Source organism: Emys orbicularis, chromosome 22, assembly GCF_028017835.1.
Source record: "Emys orbicularis isolate rEmyOrb1 chromosome 22, rEmyOrb1.hap1, whole genome shotgun sequence".
NCBI classification, from domain to species: domain Eukaryota; kingdom Metazoa; phylum Chordata; order Testudines; family Emydidae; genus Emys; species Emys orbicularis.
The window spans coordinates 1,549,159-1,576,360 of record NC_088704.1 but is presented as its reverse complement, the minus strand read 5'-3'; the positions used below and the strand labels follow the sequence as shown (position 1 = coordinate 1,576,360).

At 49.8% G+C, this 27,202-nt stretch overlaps 1 protein-coding gene across 1 annotated transcript in view; it reads right to left on the bottom strand.

The window, feature by feature from the left end:
* Positions 1 to 27,202, bottom strand: part of ALPL (alkaline phosphatase, biomineralization associated) — a 50,483-nt gene that overhangs the window by 21,435 nt on the left and 1,846 nt on the right. The window contains 3 exon segments of the mRNA XM_065421219.1: positions 19,220 to 19,395; positions 20,027 to 20,201; positions 25,541 to 25,656. Coding sequence (XP_065277291.1) covers positions 19,220 to 19,395; positions 20,027 to 20,201; positions 25,541 to 25,656 — 467 coding nt within the window.

The window sequence follows — 27,202 nt, the reverse complement described above, 5'->3', positions numbered from 1 at the left end:
GGGGAAGGCTTTTGTTTGTGCTCTTTGTTTTGGGGGTTGTTCGTTCTTGGGACTAAGAGGGACCAGCCATCAATCCATGCTCTCCAAATCTTTCTGAACAAGTCTCTCATATTTCAAACTTGTAAGTAACAGCCAGGCAAGGCATGTTAGTTTTATCTTTGTTTTCTCAACTTGTAAATGTTCCTTTTGCTAGAGTGTTTATCTCTGTTTGCTGTAACTTTGAACCTAAGGCTAGAGGGGGTTCCTCTGGGCTCTTTAAGTTTGATTACCCTGTAAAGTTATTTTCCATCCTGATTTTACAAAGATGATTTTTACCTTTCTTTCTTTAATTAAAAGCCTTCTTTTTAAGAACCTGATTGATTTTTCCTTGTTTTAAGATCCAAGGGGTTTGGATCGGTGTTCACCAGGGAATTGGTGGAAGAGTCTCCCAAGGCTACCCAGGGAAGGGAGTTAGCACATTGGGAGTGGTGGCAGCAAAAGCAGATCTAAGCTGGTAGAGAAGCTTAGAGGTTTTCATGCAGGTCCCTACATCTGTACCCTGAAGTTCAGAGTGGGGAAGGAACCTTGACATGGTGGCAGAGCGGTGGGATCATTTTAAACCAAAAGCCAGTAAGATTTTTTTTTCTCCTTTCTAGCTGCTTGGAGAGCAGAGCTGAAGGTAGATGCATATCTTCTCTCTCCTTGCCTGAAGGCAGAGGTGTTAAGTTTTTTTAACAAGGGTCTTTGTTAAGAGAAGGTTTCAAACTGAGCAAGCAGACAGCAAAAGGAATTTACAAGCTGAAATTTTTTTTTCCCCCTCTCCTTTCTGCCTCTCGGATATAGCTAATTAGAAAGTCTCTGGCCTGGTCTACACTAGGAGTTTATGTCGAATTTAGCACCGTTACATCGAATTAACTCTGCACCCGTCCACACCACGAAGCTATTTAGTTCGACATAGAGGTCTCTTTAATTCGACTTCTGTACTCCTCCCCAGCGAGGGGAGTAGCGCTAAATTCGACATGGCCATGTCAAATTAGGCTAGGTGTGGATGGAAATCGACGGTAATAGCTCCGGGAGCTATCCCACAGTGCACCACTCTGTTGACGCTCTGGACTGCAGTCCGAGCTCGGATGCTCTGACCAGCCACACAGGAAAAGCCCCGGGAAAATTTGAATTCCTTTTCCTGTCTGGCCAGTTTGAATCTCATTTCCTGTTTGGACATCGTGGCGAGCTCAGCAGCACTGGCAACGATGCAGAGCTCTCCCTCAGAGATTTCCATGCAATCTCAGAATAGAAAGAGGGCCCCAGCATGGACTGATCGGGAAGTCTTGGATCTGATCGCTGTGTGCGGCGATGAGTCCGTGCTTTCCGAGCTGCGATCGAAAAGACGGAATGCAAAGATCTACGAGAAGATCTCTAAAGCCATGGCAGAGAGAGGATACAGCCGGGATGCAACGCAGTGCCGCGTGAAAATAAAGGAGCTGAGACAAGGCTACCAGAAGACCAAAGAGGCAAACGGACGCTCCGGATCCCAGCCCCAGACATCCCGTTTCTACGAGGCACTGCATTCCATCCTAGGTGCGGCCGCCACCACTACCCCACCACTGACCGTGGACTCTGAGGATGGGATATTGTCGACGGCCGCTTCCTCGGACATGTTAGCGGACGGGGAAGATGAGGAAGGAGATGAGGAGGACGAGGCAGTCGACAGCGCTTACAACGCTGATTTCCCCGACAGCCAGGATCTCTTCATCACCCACAGAGATCCCCTACCAACCGTCCCCAGCCGTTAACCCGGACACAGAATCAGGGGAAGGATCAGCCAGTAAGTGTTTTAAACATGTAAACATTTATTTTTAACAGAACAGGAATATTAAGAATATTAACAATGGGTTGTGCATGATTACTTTGCCCTAGGCGCTTAACGGTTCAGTCCTTGGCAGTGCAACTACTGGAAAAAAAAATCTAACAATGTCCGGTTTAGCATGATCGTTCTGCCCTAGCCGCTCTACTGTTTAGTCCCTGCCAGTGCAGCTACAGTAAAATCCGGTCTATATGTCCGGGGATAGAGCTGAAATCCTCCAGGGACATTTCCACGAAGCTCTCCTGGAGGTAATTGGAAAGCCTTTGCATCAGGTTCCTGGGGAGAGCGGCCTTATTGGGTCCATCCCCGTGGCCCCCCCCTAAAACCTATAAACCAAACCACATTCCAAAACTCCCTTCTGTAAACCACCCTTTCACTAACTAGGATACAATGCAGGCAGAAGCCCAGCAGCAGAGTGGGGGCTATCCAGTTTATTGCACCGACTGTTGCATGTATGATTACCTGCCCTGTGGGCGGGTGGCGTATGTGTGCAGTCGGTGCAAGGAGCTCCTGGCCCTCAGAGACCATGTACGGACTTTGGAGGCCAGGGTGGCGGAACTGGAGGAGCTGAGAGAGGCAGAGAGTTATGTTGATGAGGCTTTCCGGGACACTGTAGAATTGTCCCACCTCCGCTTAGACAGCACCTGTGCTGTTAAGGAGGAAGAAGGGCCCAGGGAAGTAGAGCAGTCAATGGGAGCAGAGGGAAACTTTCCCGTAGTTGGGACCCTCCTTCCAGATGGTTCTGGGGTTGCCTCTCGCACTGAGGTTGCCTCTCCGGGGGAGGGAACTCCAGTTTCTAGGAAAAGGCAGGTGTTAGTAATGGGAGATTCGATTATTAGAAATGTAGATAGCTGGGTCTGTGATGACCGGGAGAACCGTATGGTGACTTGCCTGCCTGGTGCGAAGGTTGCGGATCTCTCGAGGCATCTAGATAGACTTATGTGTAGTGCTGGGGAGGAGCCGGTGGTCGTGGTACGTGTCGGTACCAATGACATAGGGAAGGGTAGGAGAGATGTCCTGGAAGCCAAATTTAGGCTGCTAGGGAAGAGACTGAAATCCGGGACCTCTATGGTGGCATTTTCAGAAATGCTCCCAGTTCCACGCGCAGGGCCAGGTAGGCAGGCAGAGCTTCAGAGTCTCAATGCGTGGATGAGACGATGGTGTAGAGAGGAGGGGTTCACGTTCATTAGGAACTGGGGAAACTTCTGGGATGGGAGGAGCCTATACAGGAGAGATGGGCTCCACCTAAACCAAAGTGGAACCAGACTGCTGGCACTAAACATTAAAAAGGTTGTAGAGCAGTTTTTAAACTAGGAGATGGGGGAAAGCCGACTGCTGCAGAGGAGCGTGTGGATCGGACACAGACTTCTCTTAGGGGAGAGTCTGATGATAGAGAATCTCCAGGTTATAGTCAGGAGCAGAGGACTGAAAAGTATAATGTAAGGGCCGGATCAGATGATAAACAGTCACATAAAAAAGAATCTGGCACATCAGAAAAAGGCAGGCTAATAAACAGGGACAAGTTTTTAAAGTGCTTGTACACAAATGCCAGAAGTCTAAATAATAAGATGGGTGAACTAGAGTGCCTTGTGATAAAGGAGGATATAGATATAATAGGCATCACAGAAACCTGGTGGACTGAGAGCAATCAATGGGACACAATCATTCCGGGGTACAAAATATATCGGAAGGACAGAACAGGCCGTGCAGGGGGAGGAGTGGCACTATATGTTAAAGAAAGTGTAGATTCAAATGAAGTAAAAATCTTAAGCGAATCCACAGGTTCCATAGAGTCTCTATGGATAGAAATTTCATGCTCTAGTAAAAATATAACATTAGGGATCTATTATCGACCACCTGACCAGGACAGTAATAGTGATGATGAAATGCTAAGGGAAATTAGAGAGGCTATCAAAATTAAGAACCCAATAATAGTGGGGGATTTCAATTATCCCCATATTGACTGGGAACATTTCACTTCAGGACGAAATGCAGAGATAAAATTTCTCGATACTTTAAATGACTGCTTCATGGAGCAGCTGGTACGGGAACCCACAAGGGGAGAGGCGACTCTAGATTTAATCCTGAGTGGAGCGCAGGAGCTGGTCCAAGAGGTAACTATAGCGGGACCGCTTGGAAATAGTGACCATAATACAATAGCATTCAACATCCCTGTGGTGGGAAGAACACCTCAACTGCCCAACACTGTGGCCTTTAATTTCAAAAGGGGGAACTATACAAAAATGAGGGGGTTAGTTAGACAAAAGTTAAAAGGTACAGTGACTAAAGTGAAATCCCTGCAAGTTGCGTGGGCCCTTTTTAAAGACACCATAATAGAGGCTCAACTTCAATGTATACCCCAAATTAAGAAAAACAGTAAAAGAACTAAAAAAGAGCCACCGTGGCTTAACAACCATGTAAAAGAAGCAGTGAGAGATAAAAAGACTTCCTTTAAAAAGTGGAAGTCAAATCCTAGTGAGGCAAATAGAAAGGAGCACAAACACTGCCAACTTAAGTGCAAGAGTGTAATAAGAAAAGCCAAAGAGGAGTTTGAAGAACGGCTAGCCAAAAACTCCAAAGGTAATAACAAAATGTTTTTTAAGTACATCAGAAGCAGGAAGCCTGCTAAACAACCAGTGGGGCCCCTTGACGATGAAAATACAAAAGGAGCGCTTAAAGATGATAAAGTCATTGCGGAGAAACTAAATGGATTCTTTGCTTCAGTCTTCACGGCTGAGGATGTTAGGGAGATTCCCAAACCTGAGCTGGCTTTTGTAGGTGACAAATCTGAGGAACTGTCACAGATTGAAGTATCACTAGAGGAGGTTTTGGAATTAATTGATAAACTCAACATTAACAAGTCACCGGGACCAGATGGCATTCACCCAAGAGTTCTGAAAGAACTCAAATGTGAAGTTGCGGAACTATTAACTAAGGTTTGTAACCTGTCCTTTAAATCGGCTTCGGTACCCAATGACTGGAAGTTAGCTAATGTAACGCCAATATTTTAAAAGGGCTCTAGGGGTGATCCCGGCAATTACAGACCGGTAAGTCTAACGTCGGTACCGGGCAAATTAGTTGAAACAATAGTAAAGAACAAAATTGTCAGACACATAGAAAAACAAACTCTTGAGCAATAGTCAACATGGTTTCTGTAAAGGGAAATCGTGTCTTACTAATCTATTAGAGTTCTTTGAAGGGGTCAACAAACATGTGGACAAGGGGGATCCGGTGGACATAGTGTACTTAGATTTCCAGAAAGCCTTTGACAAGGTCCCTCACTAAAGGCTCTTACGTAAATTAAGCTGTCATGGGATAAAAGGGAAGGTCCTTTCATGGATTGAGAACTGGTTAAAAGACAGGGAACAAAGGGTAGGAATTAATGGTAAATTCTCAGAATGGAGAGGGGTAACTAGTGGTGTTCCCCAAGGGTCAGTCCTAGGACCAATCCTATTCAATTTATTCATAAATGATCTGGAGAAAGGGGTAAACAGTGAGGTGGCAAAGTTTGCAGATGATACTAAACTACTCAAGATAGTTAAGACCAAAGCAGATTGTGATGAACTTCAAAAAGATCTCACAAAACTAAGTGATTGGGCAGCAAAATGGCAAATGAAATTTAATGTGGATAAATGTAAAGTAATGCACATTGGAAAAAATAACCCCAACTATACATACAACATGATGGGGGCTAATTTAGCTACAACGAGTCAGGAAAAAGATCTTGGCGTCATCGTGGATAGTTCTCTAAAGATGTCCACGCAGTGTGCAGAGGCGGTCAAAAAAGCAAACAGGATGTTAGGAATCATTAAAAAGGGGATAGAGAATAAGACTGAGAATATATTATTGCCGCCCTTATATAAATCCATGGTACGCCCACATCTCGAATACTGTGTACAGATGTGGTCTCCTCACCTCAAAAAAGATATTCTAGCACTAGAAAAGGTTCAGAAAAGAGCAACTAAAATGATTAAGGGTTTAGAGAGGGTCCCATATGAGGAAAGATTAAAGAGGCTAGGAAAAGAGAAGTTTGGAAAAGAGAAGACTAAGGGGGGACATGATAGAGGTATATAAAATCATGAGTGATGTTGAGAAAGTGGATAAGGAAAAGTTATTTACTTATTCCCATAATACAAGAACTAGGGGTCACCAAATGAAATTAATAGGCAGCAGGTTTAAAACAAATAAAAGGAAGTTCTTCTTCACGCAGCGCACAGTCAACTTGTGGAACTCCTTACCTGAGGAGGTTGTGAAGGCTAGGACTATAACAATGTTTAAAAGGGGACTGGATAAATTCATGGTGGCTAAGTCCATAAATGGCTATTAGCCAGGATGGGTAAGAATGGTGTCCCTAGCCTCTGTTCGTCAGAGGATGGAGATGGATGGCAGGAGAGAGATCACTTATGTTCCTCCGTAGTAGGAGACGTTTCCGCGCCAGGAGACAAGCAAGTACTCCGGGATCATTGCCTTGCAGAGCATGGCGGCATACGGCCCTGGTCTTTGCAGGCTTTCCCGAAGCATCCTTTCTTTCTCCGTCTCTGAAATCCTCATCAGAGTGATGTCGCTCATGGTGACCTGCTTTGAATTAGGTAGGGGAATGTTAGTATTGGGACTGTTTGCCTGTTCCTTTACAGAACTGTAACCGGCGGTTTACAGCCACGCGGTGGAGGCAGGAGAGGGGCAGCATACAGGGATCTTTCCCTGGGACAGCCGCGAGGGGGTGGGACAGGGGCAGAGTTCATGCTTGCCGGATTGCTGGCAGCAGGGACTGGCATTGCTTTCAACGTGAAAGGAGGCCAGTGCTATTATTAAAGTTTTAAGCAGCCACAAGTCTACGGCTTACCATGTCTGCCTGCTACACAAATTCCGGTGTCCTGCCCCGCTTCTCTGATCTGCACTGCAAGACCCCAGGCACTGAATGCGAAGGCCGAAAATTCGACCTTGTCCTGAGTGCGCATGTGATAGGTGCTGTGCATGGTCTTGTTCACAGAGAAAGACTATGTTCTTTGTTCACAACTAAATTTATCTTTCTGAGGAATTCACTCCCTTTTTCCCCATCCCACAGCTGCGACTGTCTCCCGACCTAGCCTGGCATCACACTCCCAGAGGCTAGCGCAGATGAGGCGTAGGAAGAAGAGGACACGGGAGGACATGTTCTCGGAACTTATGGTTTGCTCCCGAGCCCAGGCAGCCCAGCAGACCCAGTGGAGGAAGAACTTGTCCCAAATGCACCAATCACACATGGAACGGGAGGAGAGGTGGCGGCAGGAAGACCAGCAGGCAACTCAAACGCTGCTTGGACTAATGAGGGAGCAAACGGACACGCTCCGGCGCCTTGTGGATGTTCTGCAGGACCGGAGGCAGGAGGACAGAGCCCCGCTGCAGTCTCTCTCTAACCGCCCTCCCCCGCCACCAAGTCCCATACCCCCCTCACCCAAAGTCCCAAGAAGGAGGGGCGGCAGAGTCCGTGAAAACTCTCACTCCACCCCTGCAGACTGCTCAAGTACCAGAAGGCTCTCATTCCCCAAAATTTGATAAGTCCTTTCCTTCCCGCCTCACCCAAGCCCCCCTCCAAGTTTCATCCCCCAGTTTCATGTGTTGTTGCTAATAAAAAAGACGTTTCTGTTAATTACTGTTTCCATCATGTTCTTTTACAGGAGAGTCTGTCTGAAGGGGAGGAAGGGGGTTGGTAATTGGACAGGACAGTCACCTTTACCAGGGTACAGAGGCGGGGGCAGGTTCAGCAGCAGGGCACACACACATTGCAGTCACTAGTTACCCTGGTCAGTCTGGGAGGTGGTTTTCATGTTCTGTGTGTGGGGGGGGGGTATGTGACTTTGTGGCGGGGGAGGGCGGTTAGAGATCTTATGCAGCCACGCAGCAGGGGATCTGTAACCGTCCTCCCCCTGCCACAAAGTCACATAGCCCCCACACACAGAGTCCCGAACAGGAGGGGTGGCAGGCTCCGTTGAAACAACCAGTCCACCACTGCGGAGCCTGTCATTCCTGGAGTTTAGAAGCGTCCTTTGCATCACTACACTACACCTGCTCCCCACCACAGTCTGCGTCCCAGGTTCAACACTTTACCGAGAAAACAGTAATAAAGAAAACGGTGTTCATTAACAAAATTCAAGTGATTTTATTTTTAAACGTGTGTTGGAAGGGGGGGGAATGGGGTATGTAACTGGAGAGGATAGTGAATATTTACTTGGTAAAGAAACGGGGTCAGGTTCAGCTTCTCTGTACACAAACTTAATAGTCACAGGTTACCCTGCTCACTCAGGAACCTGGCTTTCAAAGCCTCCCGGATGCACAGCGCGTCCCGCTGGGCTCTTCTAATCGCTCGGCTGTCTGGCTGGGCGTAATCAGCAGCCAGGCTATTTGCCTCAACCTCCCACCCCGCCATAAAGGTCTCCCCCTTGCTCTCACAGAGATTGTGGAGCACACAGCAAGCTGCAATAACAATGGGGATATTGGTTTCGCTGAGATCACCGCGAGTCAGTAAGGTTCTCCATCTCCCCTTGAGACGTCCAAAAGCACACTCCACCACCATTCTGCACTTGCTCAGCCGGTAGCTGAAGAGTTCTTTTTCAGTGTCCAGGGTGCCAGTATAGGGCTTCATGAGCCAGGGCATTAGCGGGTAGGCTGGGTCCCCGAGGAGGACTATAGGCATCTCCACATCCCCAAGAGTTATTTTGTGGTCCGGGAAGTAAATACCTTCCTGCAGCCGTCTAAACAGACCAGAGTTCCTGAAAACACGAGCGTCATGAACCTTGCCCGGCCATCCGACATTGATGTTTGTAAAACGTCCCCTATGGTCCACCAGTGCTTGCAGCACCATTGAAAAGTAGCCCTTTCGGTTAATGTACTGGCTGGCCTGGTGGTCCGGTCCCAGGATAGGGATGTGAGTTCCATCTATAGCCCCACCGCAGTTTGGGAATCCCATCGCGGCGAAGCCATCTATGATGACCTGCGCGTTTCCCAGGGTCACTACCTTTGAGAGCAATAGCTCAACGATTGCGTTGGCTACTTGCATGACAACAACCCCCACGGTAGATTTGCCCATGCCAAAGTGGTTCGCGACTGACCGGTAGCTGTCCGGCGTTGCAAGCTTCCAGAGGGCTATGGCCACTCGCTTCTGGACACTCAGGGCTGCTCGCATCCGGGTGTCATTGCGCTTCAGGGCAGGGGACAGCAACTCACAAAGTTCCATGAAAGTCCCCTTCCGCATGCGAAAGTTTCGCAGCCACTGGGATTCATCCCAGACCTGCAGCACTATGCGGTCCCACCAGTCCGTGCTTGTTTCCCGGGCCCAGAATCGCCGTTCCACAACATCCACATGACCCATTGCCACCATGATGTCCTCGGCGCGGGGTCCCATGCTTTCTGACAGGTCTGTGCCACTCTCAGACTTCAGGTCCTCACCGCGCTGCCGTAGCCTCCTTGCCAGATTTCTCAGCATCTGCCTCTGGGAAAGGTGGATGATAAGGTGCGAGGTGTTGACAACAGCCATAACTGCAGCGATGGTCGCAGCGGGCTCCATGCTCGCAGTGCTGTGGCGTCCGCGCTGTCACTGACCAGAAAAGTGCGCGAACTGATTTCCCGCCGGCGCTTTCAGGGAGGGAGGGCGGTAGTGACGGTTGGATGACGACAGTTACCCAAAAGCACCCTCGACACATTTTTTTACCCAGAAGGCATTGGGGGCTTGACCCAGAATTCCAATGGGCAGCGGGGACTGCGGGAACTGTGGGATAGCTGCCCACAGTGCACCGCTTCCAATGTCGACGCTTGCCCCGTTAGTGTGGACTCACAAAGTCGAATTACTGTCCTTAGTGTGGACACACACGTTCGACTTTGTAATATCGATTCCACATATTCCATTTAAGTAAAATCGAACTACTCTCGTAGTGTAGACATACCCTCTGTTACCTAAGCAGCCCTGAGCTGAGTGCATCCCAGTTTCAGTGAACTGCAGAGGGGTGTGGCCCAGCACAAGAAAGCCGGAAAATGACTACCAGTGAAGCAGCTAACAAACTAGAACTGGCCAGACTAGAAGCAGAAGAAAATGAAAAGAAATATCAGAGACTGCTCGAATTAAAAATACTCGAGAAAGAAGCTGCTGAGAGAGCTATGGAGCAGAAAGAAAAAGATGGAGGAGAAAGAAAAAGAGAGGGAGGAGAGAGAAAAAGAAAGGAAGCATGAACTGGAGTTGGTAAGGGCTAGGCAGGAAATACCATCCAACCCTAGCAACCCCTCTCCAGGTACCGCTTCCCATCCCAGAAAATTCCCCACCTACAAGGCAGGCGATGATACTGAGGCCTTCTTAGAAAATTTTGAAAGGGCCTGCCTTGGGTACAGCATCTCTACAGACCAGTACATGGTAGAGCTGAGGCCGCAGCTCAGTGGACCCTTAGCAGAGGTGGCGGCTGAAATGCCAAAGGAACACATGAACAGTTATGAACTTTTTAAAAACAAGGCCAGAATCAGAATGGGAATAACACCCGAGCATGCCCGTCGGCGGTTCAGAGCCCTAAGGTGGAAACCAGACGTGTCATTTACCCGACATGCCTACCACATTGAAAAAAAAATTGTGATGCCTGGATATCAAGAGCAAGTGTTAAATCTCTGGAAGATCTGTCTTTCCTAGTGAAAATGGAGCAGTTCTTAGAGGGTGTTCCTGAGGAAATAGAAAGCTACATCCTAGATGGGAAGCCCAAAACTGTAACCGAGGCAGGGGAGATTGGAGCCAAATGGGTGGAGGTGGCAGAAAAGAAAAAAACTAGTAGCCGTTGGGGCGAATATCAGAAGGGGAAACCCGAAACAAAACCCTATCACCGGGGGCAACCCAAGGCCCCACAGACATTCCAAGGAAAACCCCAGACGCCTTCTCACCCCACCACACCAGTCTCCACCAACCAACCTCGCCCCAGTGATACCTTAGCAGGGCGATGTTTTAAATGTAATGAACTGGGACATATAAAGGCCCACTGCCCCAAGAACCCCAACTGATTACAGTTCATTACACCACAATCACACCAAAGATCCCCAGGCCCAGATGCCTCTCAAATACCCTTGGAGCGAAGGGAAACCTTAAGAGTGGGCAGAAAGAAGGTTATCGCGTGGAGGGACACTGGGGCACAAGTGTTGACTATCCACCAATCCCTAGTGGACCCCAAACTCATCAACCCAGAGGCTTCGGTGACAATTCAACCCTTCATGTCACACACTTTAACCTTGCCTACAGCCAAGTTGCCTGTCCTGTACAAGGGCTGGTCAGGAATGTGGACTTTTGCAGTCTATGACAATTATCCCATCCCCATGCTACTGGGGGAAGACTTGGCCAACCATGTGAAGCTAGCCAAGAGGGTGGGAATGGTCACCCGCAGCCAGGCTAAGCAAGCTTTCACACCCATCCCTGTTCCTGAGCTGTCCCACAGGGCCCCCTCTGTGTTACCAGAGACCCAAACAAAGGTGGTGGAACCGGATCCCCTGCCAACGACTGCAACAGCCGTAGTGGAGCCAATCCCAGAGACCCAGCCAAAGCCAGTCCCAGAACCGGAACTGGCAACGCACCCAGCACCAGAACCATTGCCAGCACTGAGTCCAGCGCTTGCAAACCCGTCTACAACTCCAACACCAGAGGGCACCAGCGAGCCTGAACTGGCAGAAGCAGCAGATAACCCTACCCAAGAGGCTCAGCCAGAGCCTGAAATACCACATAGTGCACCAGCGGACAGCGGTTCACAGTCAACGGAAACAACCCCATCACCTGCCTCGCTTCCTTAGGGACCAAGCCCAAGTCCACAGTCCAAGGAGGAACTGATGTCTCCAGCATCAAGGGAACAGTTCCAGGCCGAGCAGGAAGCAGATGACAGCCTTCAGAAAGCTTGGGCGGCGGCACAGAGCACCCCACCGCCTCTCAGCTCTTCTAACTGATCCCGGTTTGTTGTAGAACAAGGACTTTTATACAAGGAGACTCTTTCTGGTGGACACCAGGAAGACTGGCATCCTCAAAGACAGTTGGTAGTTCCAACTAAGTACCGGGTAAAGCTCTTGAGCTTAGCCCATGATCATCCCAGTGGCCATTCTGGGGTGAACAGAACCAAAGACCAGTTGGGGAAGTCCTTCCACTGGGAGGGAATGGGCAAGGACGTTACTAATTATGTCTGGTCTTGTGAGGTGTGCCAACGAGTGGGAAAGCCCCAAGACCAGGTCAAAGCCCCTCTCCAGCCACTCCCCATAATTGAGGTCCCATTTCAGCGAGTAGCTGTGGATATTCTGGGTCCTTTCCCAAAGAAGACACCCAGAGGAAAGCAGTACATACTGACTTTCATGGATTTTGCTACCCGATGGCTGGAAGCAGTAGCTCTAAGCAACACCAGGGCTAAAAGTGTGTGCCAGGCGTTAGCAGACATTTTTGCCAGGGTAGATTGGCCCTCCGACATCCTTACAGATTCGGGAACTAATTTCCTGGCAGGGACCATGAAAAGCCTGTGGGAAGCTCATGGGGTGAATCACTTGGTTGCCACCCCTTACCACCATCAAACCAATGGCCTGGTGGAGAGGTTTAATGGAACTTTGGGGGCCATGATATGTAAATTCGTAAATGAACACTCCAATGATTGGGACCTACTGTTGCAGCAGTTGCTTTTTGCCTACGGGGCTGTACCACATCCCAGTTTAGGGTTTTCACCATTTGAACTTGTGTATGGCCGCGAGGTTAAGGGGCCATTACAGTTGGTGAAGCAGCAACGGGAGGGGTTTACGCCTTCTCCAGGAACTAACATTCTAGACTTTGTAAGCAACCTACAAAGCACCCTCCGACACTCTTTAGCCCTTGCTAAAGAAAACCTAAAGGATGCTCAGGAAGAGCAAAAGGTCTGGTATGATAAACATTCCAGAGAACGGTCCTTCAAAGTAGGAGACCAAGTCATGGTCTTAAAGGCGCTCCAGGCCCATAAAATGGAAGCGTCGTGGGAAGGACCATTCACGGTCCAGGAGCGCCTAGGAGCTGTTAACTATCTCATAGCATCCCCCACCTCCAACATAAAGCCTAAGGTATACCATGTTAATTCTCTTAAGCCCTTTTATTCCAGAGAATTAAAGGTTTCCCAGTTTACAGCCCAGGGAACAGATGACACTGAGTGGCCTGAAGGTGTCTACTACGAAGGAAAAAGTGACGGTAGCGTGGAAGAGGTGAACCTCTCCGCGACCCTTGGACATCTGCAGCGGCAGCAGATCAAGGAGCTGTGCACTAGCTTTGCGCCAATGTTCTCAGCCACCCCAGGATGGACCGAACGGGCATACCACTCCATTGACACAGGTAATGCTCACCCAATTAGAACCCCACCCTATCGGGAGTCACCTCATGCCCAAACTGCTATAAAACGGGAGATCCAGAACATGCTACAGATGGGTATAATCCACCCCTCTAAGAGTGCATGGGCATCTCCAGTGGTTCTAGTTCCCAAACCAGATGGGGAAATACGCTTTTGCGTGGACTACCATAAGCTAAATGCTGTAACTTGTCCTGACAACTATCCAATGCCACCCACAGATGAGCTATTGGAGAAATTGGGATATGCCCAATTCATCTCTACCTTACACTTAACCAAGGGGTACTGGCAAGTACCACTAGATGAACCCACCAAGGAAAGGTCAGCCTTCGTCATCCAGGCAGGGGTGTATGAATTTAAGGTGCTCCCTTTCGGGCTGCGAAATAAACCCGCCACCTTCCAAAGACTTGTAGATGGTCTCCTAGCAGGATTGGGAGAATCTGCAGTTGCCTACCTCGATGATGTGGCCATTTTTTCTGATTCATGGGCAGAACACCTGGAAAAAGTCTTCGAGTGCATCAGGCAGGCAGGACTAACTGTTAAGACTAAAAAGTGTCAAACAGGCCTAAACAAACAGAGTGACTTACCTTGGACACCAGGTGGGTCAAGGAACTATCAACCCCCTACAGGCCAAAGTGGATGCTATCCAAAAGTGGCCTGTCCCAAAGTCAAAGAAACGGGTCCAATCCTTCTTAGGCTTGGCCAGATATTATAGGCAATTTGTACCACACTACAGCCAAATTGCCGCCCCACTGACAGACCTAACCAAAAAGAAACAGCCAAATGCAGTTCAGTGGACTAATGAGTGTCAGAAGGCCTTTAACCAGCTTAAGGCGACACTCATGTCTGACCCTGTGCTAAGGGCCCCAGACTTTGACAAACAGTTCCTAGTAACCACAGATGCATCCGAGTGTGGTGTGGAAGCAGTTTTAATGCAGAAAGGACCGGATCAAGAATTCCATCCTGTCGTGTTTCTCAGCAAGAAACTGAGAGGGAAAGCCACTGGTCAACCAGCGAAAGGGAATGCTACGCCATTGTGTACGCGCTGGAAAAGCTACGCCCATACGTTTGGGGACAATGTTTCCAACTACAAACCGACCATGCTGCGCTATAGTGGCTTCATAGCGCCAAGGGGAATAACAAAACGCTTCTTCGGTGGAGTTTAGCTCTCCAAGATTTTGATTTTGAAATACAACACATTTCAGGAGCTTCTAACAGAGTGGCTGATGCACTCTCCCGTGAAAGTTTCCCAGAATGAACTGGTTAAAAATTGTTCTTGGAATGTGGGACATATTGTTAGTTTTTATATAATCAGTAGTATGTCTAAAGGGGCATGTGTCTTATTAACTCTGTTTTCTCCTAGAGCTCCAGGAAGAAATCACAGCCAGTGTGGAACTGGCTGTCCAACACTATCTGTGATTTGGGGGGCATGTCATAACTAAAAGGGAAGGGTAACAGCCTCAAGCTGGTAGAGAAGCTTAGAGGTTTTCATGCATCTACATGAAATCTGTACATCTGTACCCTAAAGTTCAGTGTGGGGAAGGAACCTTGACACGGTGCATTGAAACTCCTACTTCTGCATGAACAGGACTTGCATTTAGGGCCAAATTCTGGTCCCTGTGAAAGGGCTTGAGAGAACAGATGGATCCCATGACCCCTGAAGGTCAACAGACCAGGGCTTGGTCAGACCAATGTGGAGAGAGAGTTCCTAGTACATAATAATCCAATCCGGAGATGACAGAGGCCTAGATCACTGTGGAAAGGACCAGATCCCCTCATCGCCCTGTACCCAAGGGCAACAAAGGGGACTGATCAGTGCTTAGAATCTGAGACACAAAGCCTTGATTTGGAAGCACCAGCAACTGTCCCCAGAAGCCTCAGAGCAGCCAAATCCAGCCAGCCAGTTCTGACAGTCTCCTCACTGAGATGTTCAAACAATGGGACAGAGAGTGAATCCTCCAAAAGGCATAAGTGTCACATAGGCCCCTGGCATTGGCACCAGCTGGAGGCTGTGGCTTCCTCCTTGTTCCCCTATCTACCACCTCAGAGTTGAAGCAAAAAGGCAGCCATTTTGCTGAGCCGAGTGGCAGAGACGGCCATCTTGCTGAAAAGCCAGTGCCTTTGTGATCCTGACAGATGAGAGTGCCCAAGATCAGAGGTTGTAATGAAGTTTCTAAGTTGCTTTGATGGCCCTTGCAGTTACAGACCCCTGGCCCAGACACCCTTTATCTTGAAATACCCCACACCAGCACCCGAGCTTACAGAGATGAAGGCCCAGATCATGGGACACATCCAAGCTATGAGCCCTGCCGAGAAACAGCCCTTCTCATGCGGGTACTCCCACAGGCCTAGCTTCCAATGTTCTTTTTGAGAGCAGAGGTGGCCTTCTATCCCCCCTCCAGGTGGCCCCCTGGATGGCCCACCACCCCCTCTTAGCCTTTCAGGAGGGGACCCAGGTAGCCCACACCAGCCCTCCAGGCACCAGCATTGACATTTGCTTTATTAAGAGTCACACAGAAGGCTGGCAGATCCCCAAGAACGTTCACTTTCTTCCCACTCAGTCCCTGCCATTTTCATTGCCAAAGACTCACACAATCACTTCACGCCTTTGCCATCAGGGAAGGAGCCATTAGCCCAGGACAGGCTGGTGGATCCCAAATGCTCCCTGGGAAGCAGCAGACACCAGCTATTAATCCACACGGAAGCAAAGCTGGAAGCTCTGGGAAGGACATCGTTGTTCTGCTGATGCTCCAGGACTACTTCACTAGGGCCCGATTCTGAGACACGCCAAGCTTATTAGGGATGGAGGGTGCCCAGCACCATGTCGAGCTGAACTCTCAGCCAACTCCTTTCACTTGCCACAGTCCCTGATTGAGCCCAACTTGCAATATTTGCCTCTGCTAGATGGCTGTTGGATCCCCCCATCTGCCAAACTAACTGCCTGGGACCCCGGGCCAAGAGACAGCCCCACCAGATGCCACCTTGCTGCCAATATTGCTGCCAGAGGAAGGCAAGTTGGGTAGAGCAGAGCCAGCACACAACTTAGGAGTGGGACAGGGGAACTCTGTGATGGGTGAGCTCCACCAGGATGCAGAGCAGTGTCTGCAAAGCAGGCAGTTTTCTCCGAGCCCAGATAAGTCAGTTGATCCTGTGTTATTAATCTGAAAGCCTTTAATTGTCAGTGTTCCTTGGATTGCTGTGTGGGGCCTAGTCAGGCTTCCCTTCGCTCCTCTCTTGCTTCCTAAGCCATCGTGGCACACCACAGTGGGTCCGAGGGTGAGACACACAGCTCATTTGGCTAATAAGTGTAGAGCTCACGGCGTTTTGGGGAGGCTTAGGTGGTACTTTTCCCATGTTGCTCCCAATTTCCTCACCCCAGCCCTGCCCCCCCCCCCTCCAAACAAGAGGGCTAGCTCAGTGGTTTGAGCATTGGTCTGCTAAACTCAGGGTTGAGAGTTCAATCTGTGAGGGGGCCACCTAGGGATCTGAGGCAAAAATCTGTCTGGGGATTGGTCCTGCTTTGAGCAGGGGGTTGGACTAGATGACCTCCTGAGGTCCCTTCCAACCCTGATATTCTATGATTCTATTAACCCCCACAGCGGGACACCAAAGACAGAGCAAGATGTAGATATTAACTTGGATTGTCAGGGACCAGCTTATATTCTGTTGCACTGGAATCCTAGGTCTAGGCGCTACCACAATACAAATAACTAATCACTCTCAGAGGAAGGTAATGTGGCAAGGGAGTCCTGCCCAGATTGGAACACACCCCGTTGCTGCCAGGGTCTTCTCCTTCAGCCTGCTTTACGAAAGCCACTGAAATCTACCTGGTCTCTTAGGGCTTGTCTATATGGCAGCTGTTTGAAATGGGACTACATCAAGGTGCATTAGGTACCTTTCAGTTCACACCAGCAGGGTCTACATGGCGCAGTTAAAACATGACACGTTAGCACACACTACAATTCACGCTCCCCATACTCTGCACTGCGCTGCTGTGTAGATAAGCCCTTAGACGCCATTAGGGCAAGGCACGCTGGTTTGGATAAGGTAAAAGCCAACCTAACCTTCGTCCAAATCCAGCCACGGAGGGTGAAGGAAGTGCAAATAATTTCAGTGTTTCTTATTTTTGCAGAGCCTCTCCTTCGCAGGCGGAGTTGGGATTGGAGGGGCTGAACTGGGGCAAGGGCTATCAAGGCAGTGTAGCACAGTCACATACAGCACTTTCCATGCAGAGATCTCAAAGTGTTTTGCCACAGTAGGAAACGGCCATTATCCTTGTTTTACAGGCGGGGAAACTGAGGCACAGAGAGGGAAATGGTCTTCCTCAAGGTCATCCAGCACAAGAACTTAAGAACATAAGAACAGCCATACTGGGTCAGACCAAGGTCCATCTAGCCCAGTATCCTGTCTTCCGACAGTGATCAATGCCAGGTGCTTCAGAGGGAATGAATAGAACAGGTAATCAAGTGATCCATCCTCTGTCGCCCATTCCCAGCTATTGGCAAACATAAACATAAGTATGTGCATAATCTACTGCAAGCAATGTCTCATTTTGATAATTCACATGGGCAGAGCTTAGCAGATCACCATCTTTTCTTCCCACTAATCTGACCCTACTACAAATTTATCCCATATTTTCATAGACTCTGCTCTTCCCCAGGAATCAAGGGTAGAAAGTGAAACAATTTTTTGAGAGGGGTCAGGGAAGTTCCAGAACTCCTAATTCTAAAACTGACAACCAGTTGGTCACCCCCCCCCCCCCGATTTGCTCTGACATATTGCACAGCTCCAAAGTACACAATGCTGACACGACTTGAGTGACAAGAAGATTTAAGTGAACTCTCCAAGGTCCAAAGTAAAAGCAAGCCAAGATACAAGTATACAGAGGAGTGTTTTTCAGTTGCCATAGTTTGTTAGTCTCTCTCTGGAGAGAGAGAGACTGCCAGTGATTATATTACACCAGTGCTCAGGACAACAGTAATGTACAAATCCAGCTGGGAAAAGCCCAAGTGCAGAACAGAAACAGTCCTTTACTATCACTATAAGGGGCAATACCCTGCATCACCCTCACTGAAAGCCCTTGCCCCAGTTCAGCAAGTCAATGGCAGAGCAGGGAGCAGAGCCAAAGTTTGCTACCTGCCAGGATGGCGCCCTTCCTATTGCACCATGCTGCCTCTCATGACAAACCCTGTTCCCAGACATCTGAAGCTTAGCAGAAGTAGCCACATTTCTGGGTGTTGATCCAAACTGACCAGCCAACCCTTCTAACTTTCATAAAGCCATAGGCCTAATCCTGCCCTCTGCTGGACAGGTATGGCAGGTAGCCTAGGGTACCTCAGCCAGAGCAGGGCAGGGCTCCCTTCCAGCATCTTCCTGAGCACTGGCACGTGGTGGGGCAATGAGTGGTCAGACTACCCCTGCCCCCTGGGGTATCCCAGCTTGGGGGTGTGGTCCAAGCCCTTGGCCTCCATGTACATGCTACAGCAGGCAGCATCTGATACGCACTAGTCTGGCTTGGAGTAGCAGGAGAGATGGCAGAGTCCCTTCCCCACAGAGCTGGCTGAGGGCTCCCCAGCTTTGTCAGCCCCACCCCTGGCAGAGCTGAGTGCGAGCAGGGGTTCACCCACTGAGAGGCAAGAGGCCTAGGAGCTTACCTAATCCACCCCCCAATAATTGTGTTTTGTCCAGTCTGGTTTGAAAGTTGCCCAGGCAACAGAATTTTCCAACAGCCCCCCATGGGTATGCAGCAGGGTATGAACCCACAACCTCCAGCACTGCAGAACATACTTCTACCTCTTGTGCTAAAGGAGGAACTCCATTAACTGGCAGCAGCAGCAGGTTGTTTCTTTCTATGTGGCCCAGCCACCAACTGGGGTTGCAGAACACATTTTACCTGTGTTGCAATTTCATAGTCTAATCAATGCTAGCTCCCACGGATACCAGCCCTCACCATATTATACCCAGCCCCCCAAGTCATTCCTCCCCGACCGCAGGAATATAATGCTATTCATCCACCGCTCTGCTTTTCTTCACACTGTACCTCGATGTCTGGGATGTTGTCAAAGAGCTGTTGGGCGATATCTTTGCAGCCCTGCTGGATGGCTTCCGGGGGCATCTCGTTATCAGAATACCAGTCCCTGTTAGCAGAGTGGGCATAGGCAGCACTGGGAGTGGCGTGGTTTACCCGTGTGGTGGTTACGATGCCCACAGACTTGCCTGCAGCAGGAGAGAAGGGGTTAACAGTTGGATGAGTGAGTGGGGAGCGTGATATGTGGTTTGATGGTTAGAACTATAAAGGGCCTGATCCCGATCTTTGAGTGTAATCATGCTGTATTGACACCTGCGTAGGAGAGAACACCACAAAGCATTCTGGGATGCTATCATGCAGTGCACCCTCCGCTGATCATTTTCCCCTTGCTCACCGTCATGTTGGAGGGACATGTTTTCTAGCCACAGCCCTAAAGGGGGCACTGTAGGACAGGACAGGAGATGCGGATTTTGCTGGGGAAAATGTCCCAGGTATTTCCTTTTCAACTGATACACGGAAGGGGACACTGTCCATTAGTTTAGGATGAAACTTCACATTGCTTTGGTTCAGGTGTCCTCGGCACGTCAGTTGTTTCTGAGGTTGGGGATGTTTTTTCCCCAACCCTTCTTTGGAAGGGGAGCACATCCAGGAAGTCCTGCTCTAAGGGACAGGAATGTCGGAAACAAAGAATCCATGAAATGAATCAACTTATCCTGGCCATGCCCCTATCCTGCCCACCCTCCACTCTGGCTGCTGGCCCAGCCCAGACAGCTGGTCTGTATCACACATGACGCCTTACAGCCCTGCCCACTTGCTCACCTGCTTCCTTCGCCCACTTGAGAATCGATGTGACCTCATTGCCCGCTGTGGTATTGCACTGAGCGCGGGTCACGGCTGCGCTCACACCCACCGTCCCCTCATTGGCCTTCACCCCGCAGAGATAAGCGGTGGCGGTGCCTGCACTGTCTGGCACCTGGGCGTTGGTGTTGTAGGTCTGCAAGGATGAATGGCAGGGTTGAATGAACAAGACCAGCATCAGCAACCTCCGTCACAAGACCTTGGCCACTTGCCTTTCCTCCCGAGAACCCACATGGAGGAAACAGCCCCAAACCTCCCAACTCTACATACCAGGGACTGGTCTGCTGATGGCCTATGGGGAAAGAAGCTGGGGCGAGTTAGGAGAAAGGCAATGAACATATACTGGCTTCAGGAGGCTGGTGTGTTATATGACTAGGAGCTGGATTCAAGCCCCCAGGCAAAGAACAGATCACAACACCGGCTGCCTTCGGGGCAGCCCTGATGCAGGCTTCAAGCCCAGATTCCACGGCAAGGTTTCTGGTGGGGTAAGGCACTCGGGACGGGCGTGGGAAAGCAGGGACACTCCAAGCAGCTGGCATTCAGTGGGTGTGAAAAAGGAGTGGAATCTCTCCTGCGCCTTGGCGTGGACGTCTGCTAACGAGAGGAGCCGAGATAAGGAAAGGAGTGGGTTGCTTTGTCTAGCATTCTCCTGGGTGCTGCTTTTCTTCGATTCCCTCCCATCCATCCTCTCAGCATGCAAATTACACTGGTTTTGTGAACAAATTTGTGCAAGTTTCACTACTTTGCTCCATGCACCATGTATACAACTTGCACCGCTACAGGCCACAAAGCTGGACTGGGCCCAGAGACACTGCCACTCATGCCAGGTCTGGATTCTGCCCCATGGCAACTCAAGGGTTGCAAGGAGACTGCCCTGAGTCCCATTCCAGAGAGATGCTCCCATTCCCAACGAGGCCTGGCAGCTCTCCCGCTCTGTGCCCTGTGATTCTTCCCCCCCACCCAGCCAGCTTTGGGGCATTTAACTGTTGCTTCAGACACAGACCCTGACTAGCCAGGTGCCCCAGCCTCCCTGTGGGCCCCTTCCAACCCTGCCGAGTCGGCGCCAAGACTCCCATTGCCCTTGATGGGATGGGGCCCACCGGTGACGTCAGGATGCCAGGAAATTGATCCAACTGCCAACCTCTGAAGCGTGCAGGGGCAACTTTGGGAGATGCCCATGTTCTCAACCCTTGCACTTGCTAGCACTGATATGACCCCCTTGCCCTCCACCCACTGATGGCTTTCCCCCTCACCCGGCTGAGCTCAACGGTGAGCAGGAAGGGAAAGATTGCCTCAAGCGCCTCTGGGGGTGTGCCAGTGCCTTCAGGCTCGACTCCCACAGCAGAAGAGGGAGCTGGCACATCACCCAGCTGCCCACAATCCCCATTCACCTGCACAGACCCTCGTGCTATCACCTATGCCCGCAATCCCTGCCTTTCAGCTCCATGCATATTTTAACTCAGTCCAGAACATTTTTAGCCTGCCTCTGGGCAGAGACACTAGGCAACACATATTTGATCCTATTCAATTAAAAAAAAAATAAAAAAAAAATATATATATTTTTTTTTTTGCAAGTTTTCCTCCAAAGCAGGTCCTCCCTCACCCCCCTGCCTCATGGCAAACAGCTAGCTGGCCTTGCCCTGCACTCCACTGTGGTGAATGTACTATTGACACAAGCATGGATCGAATCAGGGCTTCAGTTCAGAGCAGGGAGGCAACAGCAGGTGTCTCAGTGCCAGGCCATCCACCCATTGCCAGCCGATGGGCTGGGTGAAGAGCACAGCCCTGCAAATGCTGGTGCCAGGATCCCTTTTCCCACCCAAATGCCAGGGACTTGTTTCCAGAGAGAAATGAGGTGGCATTTTAAAGTTTGTTTTTAAGAGCAGCTCGTCTCTGCAGTGTTTTACCCTAACAGCGGCCACTCTGCAAATGAGGCCCTGGCCCCTGTGTATTAGGGACTGTGTGTTCAAGGGCTGAGCTTCCCAGACAGTCTGGGTGGGGTGCCATGAAGCTCATGTCATGCACAGACGGTTGGAACTGAACTTAGAATAAAGCAGATCTCTTGTAAACTCTGTGTGACCACTGATCACCACAGCCCCCCACTCCACAGGCTCTTTTTTTTTTTTTTTTTTTCTTTTCATTCTTTCTTTCTTTTTCAATGGAGATATCCTATCTCCTAGAACTGGAAGGGACCTTGAAAGGTCATCGAGTCGAGTCCAGCCCCCTGCCTTCACTAGCAGGACCAAATACTGATTTTGCCCCCAGATCCCTAAGTGGCCCCCTCAAGGATTGAACTCACAACCCTGGGTTTAGCAGGCCAATGCTCAAACCACTGAGCTATCCCTCCTGGTCCAGCAGAGCAATGGGTTGAGCAGCTCTCTTGGCTTGGTGGAGAGCAGTTCAGTTATAAGGAATCAGGGAAATAAACTCTTTGTATTCAAGCTGATTTTCAAATCAGCCTGAGGGATTTGGATGCTCAGAGTCCCATCCATGACATAACTAATGCAAACTGGACACCCCAATTCTGGAGGCAGCTTGAAATTCTCAGTTGTCATTTTAAATCAGAGATATGTGGGTATGTGCAAATCTGAATGCAACCCTAGCTGTGCTGACCCCACCATACATTCACATGCGCGCACACACCTGGCAGCCTCAGGATCAGTTTTAAAAGTCGATCTTGTGATCAGAGTGCAAATGCAGAGGGTTTTTCAGGAGTCTGCTTTCCCACAATCTAACCTTTAAAAATTGCCCTTGAACAAGAGCCCTTTCAAATGTCAAACTTCCAAAAGGCATCAAAGTTAGCCCAGCACCTCCATATTCTCTGCCATAAATCTTTTCCTGGGATAAATAAATAAATCTGGCCCTGGGAGGCCAAGACACCTGTGTAAATCTGGCATTAATCCCTATGCAATTGCAATCACTTGAATGAACCCAAACAAATGGAAACTGAATGTCTCTAAGAGACGCCTTCCTGGCCGAGAGGAGCTGCCCTGGGCGTGCATGTGTCAGTCAGCTGGCACAGATCTTTGCCTTTGCCAGTGGCCTATTTGCTGCTGGTTTGATTTACAGCACTCATCAATACCTGCTAGGCAGATGGCACTGGGGTCACTGAAATTGATTCTGCCTCGGGTGTCAACAAAGGGGCAGTCTCATCAACAGGCCCACAAAAAGGGGTTAGTCTCCCAGCTTCTCTTCCCACCCCTCCCCCAGGGAAGCTGGCGAGAGCCAAGGACAGAGGAGTCCCTAGCCCCTGAGAGAAGTAATTTTGAGTGGGAGGGAAGGACTGGTGGCGAACGCCCTTCAGGCGACCCAAAGCGACCAGCTCCCAGGAGAAAAGTGACAGTTCCATGGCCGTGGCAGATGCTTTATCCACAGTTACCTCTTTCTGCACCCAGGCTGAAACAAATTGAGCTGCTTCCACTGAGCAACTGGGGAAATGCAGCTGAGGCCCAGAGATGGGGCTCTGATACTAGGCAGGGTGTCATTTTAAATCAGAGATCCATGACATAACTAATGCAAACTGGACACCCCAATTCTGGAGGCAGCTTGAAATTCTCAGTTGTCATTTTAAATCAGAGATATGTGGGTATGTGCAAATCTGAATGCAACCCTAGCTGTGCTGACCCCACCATACATTCACATGCGCGCGCACACCTGGCAGCCTCAGGATCAGTTTTAAAAGTCGATCTTGTGATCAGAGTGCAAATGCAGAGGGTTTTTCAGGAGTCTGCTTTCCCACAATCTAACCTTTAAAAATTGCCCTTGAACAAGAGCCCTTTCAAATGTCAAACTTCCAAAAGGCATCAAAGTTAGCCCAGCACCTCCATATTCTCTGCCATAAATCTTTTCCTGGGATAAATAAATAAATCTGGCCCTGGGAGGCCAAGACACCTGTGTAAATCTGGCATTAATCCCTATGCAATTGCAATCACTTGAATGAACCCAAACAAATGGAAACTGAATGTCTCTAAAAGATGCCTTCCTGGCCGAAAGGAGCTGCCCTGGGCGTGCATGTGTCAGTCAGCTGGCACAGATCTTTGCCTTTGCCAGTGGCCTTTTGCTGCTGGTTTGATTTACAGCACTCATCAATGCCTGCTAGGCAGATGGCACTGGGGTCACTGAAATTGATTCTGCCTCGGGTGTCAACAAAGGGGCAGTCTCATCAACAGGCCCACAAAAAGGGGTTAGTCTCCCAGCTTCTCTTCCCACCCCTCCCCCAGGGAAGCTGGCGAGAGCCAAGGACAGAGGAGTCCCTAGCCCCTGAGAGAAGTAATTTTGAGTGGGAGGGAAGGACGGGTGGCGAACGCCCTTCAGGCGACCCAAAGCGACCAGCTCCCAGGAGAAAAGTGACAGTTCCATGGCCGTGGCAGATGCTTTATCCACAGTTACCTCTTTCTGCACCCAGGCTGAAACAAATTGAGCTGCTTCCACTGAGCAACTGGGGAAATGCAGCTGAGGCCCAGAGATGGGGCTCTGATACTAGGCAGGGTGTGTGATGAGAGGAGGAGGGGGGGGAGCAGGTGCTGGAGGGAAACCTTCCCCCATGCCCCAGGGAGAAACACAACCAGTTGAAGGTGCAAGAGCCAGGGCAAAGCACAATCCTTGCTGCCCCTCCCCCCAACCCTGCAGCAATGGACCTGGGATTGTACCTCCTTTAGGTAGGGTTACCATATGTCCGGATTTTCCCGGACATGTCCGGCTTTTTGGTCCTCAAATCCCCGTCCGAGAGGAATTTCCAAAAAGCCGAACATGTCCGGGAAAATAGGGAGGCATGGTAAGGGGACCCCGAGTGCGAGTGGCTGCAGCAAAACTTACAACTCCCGCGATCTGCCGGGGTGCAGAGGCAGAGGCAGCGGCGGCATCCGAGCGCGCAGCCACCTCCTCCCCGGGCTCCAACTTTCCCAGCTCCCGCCACTCTCCACCGCGGCGGGGGCCGAAGCAACTTCCCCAGTGCAGCAGCAGCTGGAGCCCGGGGGGCGGGAGGGAGGAGGAGGGGGAATGCGGGGTGCTCAGGGGAATGGGCAGAGACTTTGGGGAAGGGGTTGGGAAGGGGCGGAGTTGGGCCGGGGCCCCCGTGGAGTGTCCTCTTTTTTCAGTGTTGAAATATGGTAACCCTACTTTAGGCATTGCTGTGCTCCGCATTGCGAGGCCTAAGTGACTTAGGCTCCCTTTGGGATTTAGGCCCCTAAATCAGTTAGGGGTTGCAAGTTTGAGCACAGGAACATGTACATTCCTTTAAAAGCTGAGCCACAGTCATTCCTCTACCTTCCCTCACAGGCTGAGCAGCATCACAGTGTCCCCAACAGACACGTCTAAATGCCCCAGCCTGGCCGCAGCTATGAAATCCAGAGCAGGACCGATTCCTGTAGATTCTCAGCCACACACGTTGCCTCACCCCAGCCAGCTTGTAGAGCCTGCTCCCACCCCAAACCATACCCCAGCAATAGCCAGGCAGGCAAAAATAACTGGACTCACCTTGGACAGAGCCACATAAGGAAACTTGTCCATTTCCAGCAGGGATTCTTCCCCCTTCATGTTCTGCAGCTGTCCCTTGAGGATACGAGCTGCTGTGACTGTGGAGACTCCCATGCCTGCAGTTGGACAAAGTGAGAATGAATCACATGGAGCAGTGACCTGTGCCCAACACTGAAGAATTGCAAAGCGCTGACTTCCTGAAAAGCTATTGCAAGGGATCAGAAAAGCCAGTCCAACCCACTCGCCAGCAGCTTCTCCACACAGCTGTCTCCAGATCAGATACAGACTAGAACATTAGTTGCAACAATGATTCCTCTTTTTTTGTGGGAGCTTGGCTCCCCTAGCCCCAAGAGGAAAACATCAGGTGACACATTAGAATTAACCATGCTCATGACACAATAAACCCTTTAACTGCTGGATTAAAATAGAACAATGCACAATATCATTTATTTTGCTCTTCATCCCATTTCTATTCCCCTGAAAGAAGTCCAGGGCTAAGGACCATTGTCCCAACCCATAGCTGTTCTACACATTAAAAGCAATCTATGCAAAACCATTTCACCCTTCCCAATATACGGTTCCAGTTCATCAAAGACTTTGGGGTATTAGGTGCTTCCTCTCTTCCTGCGTGGGTTCAGACAAAACGGATAGAAGGCCATTCCTTCAATGTGAGGATGCACAGAAGATGGGCATCAGCTTTCTCCAGTGACCATCTCTCAGCTTAAAGGAGTCCCTGGAAATCTCCACATTGGGACAGTTTCTTAGAGAACCAGTCACATAGGACTAAGGACAGCAAGGGAGCTGCTCTCATCTAACTGTTCTGGTAGGCAAGGGGACCTATTCCTGGTCTAGGGGACAAGGCACTGGATTATGAAGAAGGCACGAGGGATTCTATTCCTGGCTCTGCCATTGATGTGTTCTGTGACTTGGGTACATCTACACAGCCAGTGGCACCGCAGAGCAGTGAGCCTCCAAGACCACACCACAGACTAGGGCTTGTGCTATGGTGTAGACCTACTCCCTCCTTAGACTTCAGAGCATGAGCTCCACCCGAGCTGCAATGTCTACACAGCTATTTCTAATGTGGTAGCACAAGCCCAAGGCTGTTGACTCGGGCTCAGAGGCAGGTCTGTCTAGACCTACCTTTTGGTGTCTGTTTGCCCTCCCCTCTTTTATCTGCAATGGGTGCTCTTGTAATACAAACTCTGTTGCTGCATTCACCTTCATTCTTGTGGTAGCTCAGTGACATTTTTGTAGCTGGTATTTCTTTTATAACCATGAGCTCTGAATCTGCAAGTTGCACCATGGATGCCCACTAACTTCCATGATGCTCAGAGAGATGGACCAAGTAAAGGCCTGGGACCTAGCACATTACAGTGACTTATGGTAACGTTTTTAAAAGCGTCTACTTAACGTAGGAGCCTAAGTCTAAGTCAATAGAAATGGGGGCTCCTAAGAGCCCAAATCACTTCTGGAAAATGGGACTTAGGTGCTTTTGAAAATGTTACCCTTGACTGTGCAATTATGGAGCAGACCTGACATTTTGATTTTTCTTTCTTCTTTTGTTTATTAGAAAAAGCACAGCCCAGGATTACTAACAACCCCACATGTCTTACACCAAGACCGCAGAAGGATATTCCCAAGCATGGGTCTAAATGGGAA